At 44.8% G+C, this 11488-nt stretch overlaps 1 protein-coding gene across 1 annotated transcript in view; it reads right to left on the bottom strand.

Moving 5' to 3' along the window:
• Positions 1-6640: 6640 nt before the first annotated feature.
• Positions 6641-11488, bottom strand: part of SLC18B1 (solute carrier family 18 member B1) — a 35126-nt gene continuing 30278 nt past the window's right edge. The window contains exons 12-14 of the mRNA XM_060753388.2: positions 8807-8900; positions 8661-8710; positions 6641-7163 (exon numbers count right to left, since the gene is read on the bottom strand). Coding sequence (XP_060609371.2) covers positions 7097-7163; positions 8661-8710; positions 8807-8900 — 211 coding nt within the window. The 3' untranslated portion in view covers positions 6641-7096. The remainder of the gene's footprint in view (positions 7164-8660; positions 8711-8806; positions 8901-11488) is intronic.

Here is an 11488-nt window from a genome sequence, read left to right as displayed (position 1 = left end):
ATGTATTTATTGAGCTATGAGTAAAGCCAGCAAATGCTTGAGCTGAGTAGTTTGAGGTGCATTTGAATACCTAGATGTCACTTGATAAAGATCAATTCCTGAAATTAAGGTGGTTGGACTTGCTCAGTTAATACATGAGTGACAGAATGCCTAGGAACACCCTGAATATGCAGATTAATTCAATGCCCAAGCACTTGAAAGGCCTGAAGCCTAGAATAGCAAATAAATGTATTTTCAAACCAGAACAGTCAAATATTTCTACTGGAATCTCCAAATAGTAAAGTCATTTTGGGACGCACATTATTTGTTCTTGCAGCCCAGAGACAGGTATAAAAACATGAAGAGGGTTTACCTGCACCCCCTCCCCCTGGTGTCTCAAAATCCACCCCATTTTTTGTCTCATATGAGTAATCAAATGCTAATTTATTCTTATCAGAGCAAGTAGAAGTGCCACATTCATTCCTTCTAAAAGCTGATCACTGTTTTCACCCCTTGAAAGCCAGGTCTTCTCAGGAATCACTGCGAAGTATGGGCCCTTCTTTACCTTTCATTATTGTGAATTGCACTCAACTTCAAATTATGGCTGCCCTATGAATGAGACCGTCCTAATCAGGTTTTCAAATTGCAGACCCATGGTTTCCTTTACATGTTCTATCTATACAGTCTACCTATTTTCCTACTACATTTCACCTTCTATTAAGTCATGGTTTATTATAATACAGCCAAATTATGACGGCCTCAATTTAATCATTTTGGTTTCTAGGGAGAGCTCAGGCTTCATTTTCTCAAAGACCTATTTATTTGTCTTTTTAGCAGTACACAGTATCCATGGAACTATTTTTCATGGATAATTTCCATGCAACATTTCTTCTTCCTATCAGTTTTTTTCATTGCTCAGTTTTCACAACCATATAGAGATTGAGAATATGATGGTGCAGATCATCCTGACTTCAATTATCCATCTTCACACTTTAGGATCTTTTCTTTCCTCCATAGCTGTGCTTTCAAGACCTAGGACTTCATTAGATAGGCAGCAGGGAAGCAGGGGAAAGTGAGGGATAGGGTTGGGAAGAGTGGGGGCCTGTCTTACCCTGCTTTCTCCTGGCAAAGTCCATCATTAGGGATGTCCAGCCATTCCATGACCTTTCCTTATAATCTTCTTCCCGCTTCTCTGAATCAGTAGTCTGGTAACATCTGATTCCTGAAAATTGAGTCTTCTCTGATTTAGCGTGCTGGCAAGATGGATTATCATGGGTGGCCAATAGAAGTTGCTGTGCATCATGAGATGGCCTCCATGGGACTCTGTTTTGCCAGTGTGCTAAAACAGGGCGGGCTCCCTCCTCCCTCCGGGGGTTCCTCCTGGTCCCTCCTGGATTCAGCCGGCCGTGCACCCTTTGGGCTCGGCCGCCGTGGGGCCGTCGACTCCTGGCGTGGACGCCGAGCCGGGACGCCGCTGGGTCCGGTGGCTGCTGCTGCGGCGACGCGGGACGCTACTGGTTCTTGGCGTCTCCACTGCTCGGCGTTTGCGCTGCTGCCACTCCGTGGCTGCTTCGGGACTGCTTTGCGCTGCTGCTGTGGCGCGGCTCCCCCAGCGCTGCCGCCCCGTGGCGGCTTTGGGACCGCTTTGCCCCGGTGACTGACTGTTCTGTAGGCTGCTTCGCTCCAGTGCTGGGTTGCCTGACTCCCGGGGCTGCGCTGCCGCTGCGACGCGGCTCCCCCGGCGTTGCTGTCCTATGGTCGCGTTGTAGCTGCTCTGGGTCGCTTGGCCTCCTGGGTGACGGGCCCCTTCACATCGGCTGGTTGCTGCTCTGGCTGGCGCTGGGGCCGACTATTCCTTGGGCCCCGCTCCAGCTCGCTTTGGCTGGATCACCGTGGGGCGGCGCCGCGTCGCCATTTTGGGTCTGCCTCGCCGGCCTCAGCACGCTGCCGCCATCTCGAGGGCCAGTCTGCTTCACCGAGGCCTCAGCCGACCTTTCCAACGCTCAGGCCCTTGAAGAAATTCTACCTCCGATGGGCAACAGATAACAGACCCAGCTTTTAATTTAACAGCTACCTGGCCATTATCCTCTGTTGTCTGCCAGTACACTAGAACTGGGATTAATCTGCCGCCATCGCACGAAATTCCATCATCGTGTCCGGTAACCACCATCTCCCGGAAGACTGGGTCGGCCACCTTGTGACCAAATTACTATTACCTTTTTGGCATCTCGCTGTTCCAATTTTGGATAAATTGGGTTGAATGTCGTTAATCTGTCTGTGTTGACCCCCTTGTCTTTGCAGTCCATTTTTTCGATTGTGTTGACCATCTTCGATTGTATTGACCATTGTCTTAACTGTGCCGATCATTCTAATTGTGCTGATCTCTTCTGATAGTGCTGACCATCCTTGATTGTGTGACCACCTTTCTCAACTGTGCTGACCAACTTCAGTGTGGTTGTGCGGGGTACCTCATTATTTTGTGTGATTCTAGCACTTTATTCTATTAGCACTTTAAATTACTACCTCTGTGGCACTTTAACTAACTCTAGCACTTTAACCGATTCGATACATCTAGCGTTGAATTAAGCCCTCCATTACGCACTTCATTTAGCATTTTAGAGCTAATTGACAAGCCATTGCACTTTAATTACTTATTCCATCGTGTATGTTGACATAATTTTCCATCTGCACTCTAAGAGCCTTAACGAACCCCTTGACTGTGTTTAACAGCTGTCATTCATGTCACTATCCATTCCCTGGCATCTGTTAATCTTGCTGCTAATTGTTTATGGTGGACAGAGGGAACGGAGTAGCTCAGAGGGACCCGAGTATAACATAATAGGAACGGGAAATGACTGGAAGGCGAAGCCATGGCAATCTGAAGCTGTAATATATCAAACAGTCAATAATGAACTATGGGTTGTTACCATGGCTGTTGAATGCGTCATGGAGGAGGGAGAGGCTTCCGTTAACCGGGGAGCCCCCATAGAAGTCGTGGTGGGGAGGGGGAGATACGGGAAAGGGAGACCTTTAATTCGGCCTAGGGAACGTGGAACAACATTAGTAATCCCAAATCGGTCTCCTGATACGGTAAGTTGGTGTAACCAGGATGGCGGTCCCTCTGGATTGAAAGTGGTGCTGTTGAACGCCAGATCTGTCAATGGTAAAACAACTTTCATCCAAGATTTAATCCTGGATGAACGGGCAGATCTGGCGTGCATCACAGAGACCTGGCTGGACGAAGTGGGAGGTGTAAATTTGACCCAGCTTTGTCCACCTGGGTTCTCTGTGCAGCACCAACCGAGATCCGGAGGGCGGGGAGGCGGAGTTGCAGTAGTCTATAGAGATTCCATTCTTCTGACCAGGGCCCCCATCCCGCAGTCAACAAATTTTGAATGCGTCCACCTGAGGGTGGGTGACCGGGACAGATTAGGGATTCTGTTAGTGTACCGCCCACCTCGCTGCACTACAGTCTCCCTACCTGAGCTAGCAGGGGTGGTCTCAGACCTGGCACTGGAGTCCCAACGGCTACTTGTGCTGGGGGACTTCAATGTCCATGCCGAGACTGCCTTATCGGGAGCGGCTCAGGACTTCATGTCCACCATGGCAACCATGGGGCTGTCCCAACAGGTATTTGGCCCCACCCACAGTGCTGGACATACATTGGACTTGGTTTTCTGTCAGGGATGGGAGGAAGGTGGCGGTATTGAGGAGTTAACCATCTCTCCGTTGCCATGGACCGACCACCACCTGGTCAGCTTTAGACTCACTGCACTCCCTAACCTCCGCAGAGGTGGAGGACCTATTAAATTGGTCCGCCCCAGGAGGCTTATGGATCCGGAGGGATTCCTGACGGCTCTTGGGGAATTTCCCGCCACCTCGGTTGGTGATCCTGTTGATGCCCTGGTCGCTCTCTGGAATGGGGAGATGACTAGGGCAATAGACACGATCGCTCCAGAACGTCCCCTCTCAAGTAGCCGAGCTAAACCAGTCCCTTGGTTTACTGAGGAGCTGGCAGCGTTGAAGCGAAAGAAGAGGGAACTAGAGAGCGTGTGGCGTTCGGATCCGAGCGAGCCAAATCGAACACGGTTTGTGTCCTTCTTAAGGACATATGCCGCGGCAATAAGAGCCGCTAAGAAGACTTTCTTTGCGGCCACTATTGCGTCTGCAAAGAACCGTCCGGCTGAACTGTTCCGAGTTGTCAGAGGCCTGTTAAAACCCACCACTCAGGATGGGTGCCCTGATGACTCGGCAGCTCGCTGTGAAGCCTTTGCTCAGTTCTTTGCAGACAAAGTCGCTTTGATCCGCTCTGGACTGGACACCATATTAACGGCAGTCTCTGAGGATGTAACACGAGCATCTGCTTGTCCAATTTTGATGGATTCATTTCAATTGGTTCAAACCGAGGATGTGGACAAGGTGCTTGGAGGAATGAGAGCTACCACATGCATCCTAGACCCCTGCCCATCCTGGCTTCTAAAGGAGGCCAGAGGGGGATTGGCCAAGTGGGTTAAGGTGGTGGTTAATGCCTCCCTTTGGGAAGGCATATTTCCAGCCAGCTTAAAGCAAGCTGTGATAAAACCGCTGTTGAAGAAACCATCACTGGACCCCACTCAATTGTCAACTATCGGCCTGTTTCCAATCTCCCCTTCTTGGGCAAAGTCATGGAACGTGTGGTGGCCTCACAACTCCAGGCATTCTTGGTAGACACGGATTATCTGGACCCGGCACAGTCTGGCTTTAGGCCGGGGCATGGTACCGAGACAGCCTTGGTCGCCTTAGTGGATGATCTCCGTCGGGAGCTTGACAGGGGGAGTGTGTCCCTGTTGGTGCTGCTTGACCTCTCAGCGGCCTTCGATACCGTCGACCACGGTATCCTTCTGGGACGCCTCGCGGGAATGGGTCTCGGAGGTACTGTTTTGCAGTGGCTCCGGTCATTCCTCGAGGGTCGGTCTCAGAAGGTGTTACTGGGGGACTCCTGTTCTACCCCACAACCTTTGTTTTGTGGGGTTCCTCAGGGTTCAATACTGTCTCCCATGTTGTTTAACATCTACATGAAGCCGCTGGGCGAGATCATCCGGAGTTTCGGAGTGCAATGTCATCTGTACGCAGATGATGTCCAACTCTGTCACTCCTTTCCACCTGCTACTAAGGAGGCTGTCGAGGTCCTGAACCAGTGCTTGGCCGCTGTGACGGTCTGGATGGGGGCGAACAAATTGAAATTGAATCCAGACAAGACAGAGGTACTCCTGGTCAGTCGCAAGGCCGAACAGGGTATAGGGTTACAGCCTGTGTTAGACGGGGTCGCACTCCCCCTGAAGACACAGGTTCGCAGTTTGGGTGTGATCCTGGACTCATCGCTGAGCCTGGAACCCCAGGTTTCGACGGTGACCAGGGGAGCATTCGCACAGTTAAAACTCGTGCGCCAACTGCGACCGTACCTTGGGAAGTCTGACTTGGCCACGGTAGTCCACGCTCTGGTTACATCCCGTCTTGACTACTGCAACGCTCTCTACGTGGGGTTGCCTTTGAAGATGGCTCGGAAGCTCCAACTAGTCCAACGGGCGGCAGCCATGGTACTAACAGGAGCAGGGCGCAGGGAGCATACAACTCCTCTGCTGTACCAGCTCCACTGGCTGCCGATCTGCTACCGGGCCCAATTCAAAGTGCTGGCGTTGGCCTTTAAAGCCCTAAACGGTTCTGCCCCAACATATCTATCCGAACGTATCTCGGCCTATCAGCCCACCAGGACCCTAAGATCTTCGGGAGAGGCCCTGCTCTCCATCCCACCTGCTTCACAGGTGCGGCTGGCGGGAACGAGAGACAGGGCCTTTTCTGTGGTGGCCCCGTGGCTTTGGAATGCCCTCCCTATAGAGATAAGATCAGCCTCCTCGCTGATGGTATTTCGAAAAAGACTGAAGACATGGATGTTTGAATAAGCATTCGGCTAATCCGGTGCGATGAAGTTGATGATCAAGGACTGGCAATCACAGACAACGAAATTGGATTATGATTTTAGTTAAGAGATGCATTGGTCTGTATTGGTGGACCAATACTGTGTACTGTATATGTGTTTTATGCTTTTAATCTGAATATTGTTGTTTTTTAAGTGTTGTAAACCGCAATGAGTCGCCGATTTAGGCTGAGATATTAGCGGTATACAAGTGCATTAATAAATAAATAAATAAATAAAATAAAATGAAGGAAAACTTCCATGTGATGAGGTCCCTAGTCTTCTTGATTTCCAACTCTCTATTCTGAGCCAAAGGATGAAAAACCTTGAACTATTTCAATGTCTTCATCTCTTCTTTAAAATTATGTAAACTATCTGTGGTTTATATTTTTGTTTTCTTGATGTTCATGTATAAACCTGCCTTTGTACTTTCTTCCTTGACTTTCTTCAGTAATCATTCCAAGTCCTTGCTGTTTTCTGCTTTCCCTTCCATCCAGCTACACAAATAATGGTTATAATTAGTAATAATGGTTAATATAAATATTTTAATGGCTATTTTGCTAGCAAATAATGATGCTGGATGGCCTTATGTTGGAGGTGCTTTGATTATGTGTTCCTGCATGGCAGAATGGGGTTGGACTGGATGGCCCTTGTGGTCTCTTCCAACTCTGTGATCCCATGAACATACAATTTTTTTTTTATAAATGATAGTGTTTCATTCTTTATTTTAAATTAGTAAGCAAACAATGTTATAACATTCATTAAAAAGTTCAGTGTAATATTCTTTGAAACGTATGAACAAAATATACTTCTTAAGAAACTGAACCTGCAGATTTATTTAGTACTGACTCTATTTGTGATGTTAAAGTACAAAAGCAGAGAAATACATAACATATTTCACAGTGCACAATTGTTCTCTCTCCATCTACTATCTTTGCCAGTCTCAGATGTAGCCAATTCAAATAGTTTATTACAGAAATATTTTTGAAGGCATTTCTTCTGATAATGGAGAGGTGCATTACAGTTCCAGAATCCAGAGGTCATATTGGATCATTATGAAAAGGATGGCCACATATAAGTATTTATTACTCTTTGTTTGTGCGTTAGGCTTCTAAATATGCCACCAAATGTCAGGTTTCAGCCTGGAACAGTAAACATTTCCAGCTACGTTTCACTTGATAATAGATGAGTTCTTTCTTGTTCTGTGGCCAACAGGTTTTCGTGACTGGATCTATGCAAGAGAGAGAGGGAAGGCTTTTAATATTTTCAGCACATATAATACTACTGAATCAAGAGAGAGAAGTAAAGAATATGAAACCACTACGGCTGAAATGAAGCAGTCAATATTTTCCTATTTTAGCAATTCAGGGCAAATACAATTATGTTCCCATCCCCACTTCCCATAGCAGTGTTTTTCTCCTCCCTTCTTTCCTTCTCCCTTCTTTGCTCTTTTTGTCATCAGTTTACCATTTATCTTTCTGGCTTCAGTAATAGAGATCTTATTGACACTTGATATCAGAGTTGTTTGTAAACTAAACAACATAACTTATCAAAGCTAGGAAGGCTGAGACATCGAGACCAAACTAGATAATGCCTTATTGTCAGTGAAAATTTCTTTCTCCGCCCTCTCCTCTGAATATGGCCTTAGAAGGATTTTGTTACTGGTACGTGTAGCTGTTTCCTTCTTGGGGAAAATAGTAGTTGGGTCAGAAGATTAAACATTAAAGATGAATCAGTCCCAATGGTCCCATTCTTCTCCTCATCCCTTCTTTTAAAAGAAAAAGTGACACATTCAATGCAAGTGGAGATTTCAATGTGATGTTCAGTTCGGTGATGTTCACAAAGGGAAAAGACCACCAAAATAGCTGCTAATCTATATAAATAAAAATGTAATGTTCATTTGTAGGATTAACATAACTCAAAAAACACTAGACGAATCGGCACAAAATTTGGACACAAGATACCTATCAGGCCAACAAGTGACCATCACTCATAAAAACACTGAAAAACACAGTGAAAGAGACTTAAAAAGCCAAAAAACAAAAAATACATTACAACACTGCGCAAAACCACATATATACACAAACACACATATATACACACAAAAAACACATATACACAGACTGGGCCACAGCAACGAATGGCAGGGGACAGCTAGTAAAGTAATAAAAAGGCTGAACAGCATCAGAATATATACATACACACACACACACACACACACGTTTCACTGCTTTGATTACAGAAAACCAGTAGGAACATTTCTGAAAGACTGGCAGGTTTTGGTTTTTTTGTTTTGTTTTGTTTTTTGCAGTATCATGGGAAGAATAGAATCATAGGTTTTTATTATTAATAGAGGTTTGTTTAGATGAAGTGTAAGCCACACATACACACACACATGAGATACAGAGCCAATTTGTAACATTTTTGGGTACTTGAAATAGGCTACTGTCAAAGCAAATACACTTGGCAGGTTGCTGTTAAAGAACTAAAGAGAATATTGGCACCTGCTTATCATGCTCTTGGAATACTCACTGCTGGCACCTAGATAAAAACCAGCCAGATAATTCAGCAGATTTTTTTTTTGACTAATTGAACAGGAAAGAAAGGTATGTTGGTATCAATGATTTGTAACCAAACTGAAAATTGAGGTTGTGATAACATTTTACTATTCAGAATCTGTAAGAAAATTTTAATTATATTTTATGACAAAGAGGAATTATGACTGTACCTTCTTCTATGTGAGGTCTCATAGATATAGAATATTCCTACAGCGATCCCCTGGAGAGAAAACAACTGGTCAGCACATTTGTAGTGATTGAATTACATTATGATAAAATATATAAGAGTGATGTCAAATGAAGTTATTTTACATACACTTAACAGTGGGAATCCACCTTGAATGGCTGCAGCCCATTCAAAACCCAGCTTGTCATTAAGAAATCCACCTAATGTTGGACCCACAAAAGACCTAAAAAGAAAGATTAGAAAGAATATACCAATTTTAATGTAAATCTGAGGAATGCAAAATTGTCACAACCTGGGATGCAAATAATGGTTAATCCGATTGGAGAATGATATGCTTCTCATTCGTTTTCAGAAGGCAAAAATATACTACTCTACAAAAAATACATCAAATAACACAATTTTTATCATGGTTGCTGACAGAGGCGAAGGAGAGCTCCCTTGCCTTCAAAAGCTAAAATTGTCTTCTGCAACACAGCATAACCCAATAACATACTCAAAGACGTTAAAAAAATAGTCTCCACCCCCTCACCCAATAACCTTTAAGAAAGAGACAGTGTACCATGGCTCTATAAAACAGGGTTCAATTCACCACTTGGACATAGAAACCCACTGGGTGACCTCAGGCAATTCACACATGTTCAGTCCCAGAAGATCCCTTAGGAGCTCCAGAAATCAGAAAAGGGTCTAAAGCACACAAGTCTTTCAAATACTGTGTGAGTCCAACAAACACCAGACTCAACTAGAAGAGCCAATGGCCATGGATTATGCGAGCAGCAGTCCAATGATATCTACAAAGCAACAGGTTGTCCCCCAAGTGTGATTTCATCAGTTCCTCTGGAGAGGAGAGTCATTGGCTCCAAATGAACTGGGATTTATACATTATACTTCCAATGCATTTTGAGATATCTTTGTTTTGCCACTTTTGTGTTCTGCTACTTTCCTTTCAGGTACTGACCTCTGCCTTAACATACCAACCAGAAATAAATGAATGTTGGATGTCACATAGAAGAGATAATTTTGCTTGCTTGAACTGTGTGTTGAAAATTTTCCAAGTGGACTAAATTTAACAGAACTGCTGGTGTTGCTGACTACTAGGTTATGGGAGTGAGGGTATTACTAGACCAGTGGTTCTCAACCTTTGGGTTCCCACATGTTTTGTGTTACAACTCCCATAAATCCCAGCCAGTTTTCCAGCTGTTAGGATTTCTGAGAGTTGAAGGCCAAAACATCTGGGGACCCACAGGTTGAGAACCACTGCACTAGAAGAATGTCCCTGGCTCCCTTGTCTTCTTCTTTATGATATTAACAAGCATACTTTCAGGTTGCTTATGGACTCTGTTTGTACCTCCCATATCCTCAACTTGCCTGATCCCATCATGGATAAAAGAATTCCAGCTCTGAGCTGAGCTTGTGTTTACCTGGCTCAAACCCAATAACATACTTCCAGAAACAAAAAATCTTTTGTAATATTCAGAAGCTTTGATATGCAACCCAAGGGTGTGCTTGGAATCTGAATTGACCTTTACTTGTTCACATATTTTTCCATATAATTTCCCTATTTTTGATACACACAGCTTTCATTTTATTACAACTAACTCTTTAATGATTTTATATAACATAATAACTCTTGATTAATATTTGCAGCAGACATTAGTAAGGAATTTTAAAACTACCCCCCCTCGTTAGTAGAGGTAAAGGTTTTCCCCTGACATTAAATCAATCGTGTCTAACTCTGGGGGTTGGTGCTCATCTCCATTTCTAAGCCGGAGAGCCGGCGTTGTCCGTAGACACCTCCAAGGTCATGTGGCCAGCATGACTGCATGGAGCACTGTTGCCTTCTCACTGGAGCGGTACCTATTGATCTACTCACATTTGCATGTTTTCAAAGTGCTAGGTTGACAGAAGCTGGGGCTGACAGTGGAAGCTCACGCCACTCCCCGGACTCGTACCTGTGACCTTTTGGTCAACAATTTTAGCAGCTCAGCAGTTTAACCCACTGCAGCACTGGGGGCTCCAAATACATAGGATTTAAACAAATGAAGGCATGGACTCTTTTCCTACTCCAGAGTTATGACAGAGATGGCAGGCCAATAATGGATTTCCCTGCCATATAGTACAACAAGGTGGGTGTGAACGAAACAATGTATTTTAAAGTAGGGGTGTGTGAAATGGCAGAAATCAGTCCTGTGTGTGTTTCGAATTTTGGGTGCCCCCTTTCTATTTTGGGGAAGATTCTTCCCAAAATGGAAATGGAACTCTAGATCCAGTATTAGGAATCTGAATTGCCCCCTCCTAATCTCCTGGAATCTTCCCAAAAAAAGAACTGGGGAGGGGCATGGGTTCGGGTTCCAAAAATAGAATGAAAACAGAACACACTTCTGCCATTTTGCATACTGCTATTTTAATGTCAATTCAAGATACTTTACAAAGACAAAGGAGAAGATGGCACCCTCTCAATTCCATGTGCTGAAGCTTACTGGACTGCTAGTTGAACCTTATTTCAATGGGTTGAGAGTCTTCACCAGACCTGAAAGGATTACTTCAGTACAGGACAGAATGCATGATGCACACAGCTTTATTATATAAGAGAAGGAAAGGGCCAGAAATATCAAGAAAGACAGTGGGAGGTGGGGTTGCTACTACTGCCTCCCCCCACCCCAATCCACCACATAAAATGGTTTCCTCCTTCCACCTTATGGTAGAGCCAATCCTCTTACAACTGCTGTTCTTTAGTTATGATCATGACCAGCTTAGTTGTGATCTCTTAAACAACAGAGGAGAACCCTGAAGGAGGTCAAAAGAAATGTGAGA

Source organism: Anolis sagrei, chromosome 1 (assembly GCF_037176765.1).
Source record: "Anolis sagrei isolate rAnoSag1 chromosome 1, rAnoSag1.mat, whole genome shotgun sequence".
Lineage (NCBI taxonomy): Eukaryota > Metazoa > Chordata > Lepidosauria > Squamata > Dactyloidae > Anolis > Anolis sagrei.
This window is presented reverse-complemented; position numbering and strand designations above follow the sequence as displayed.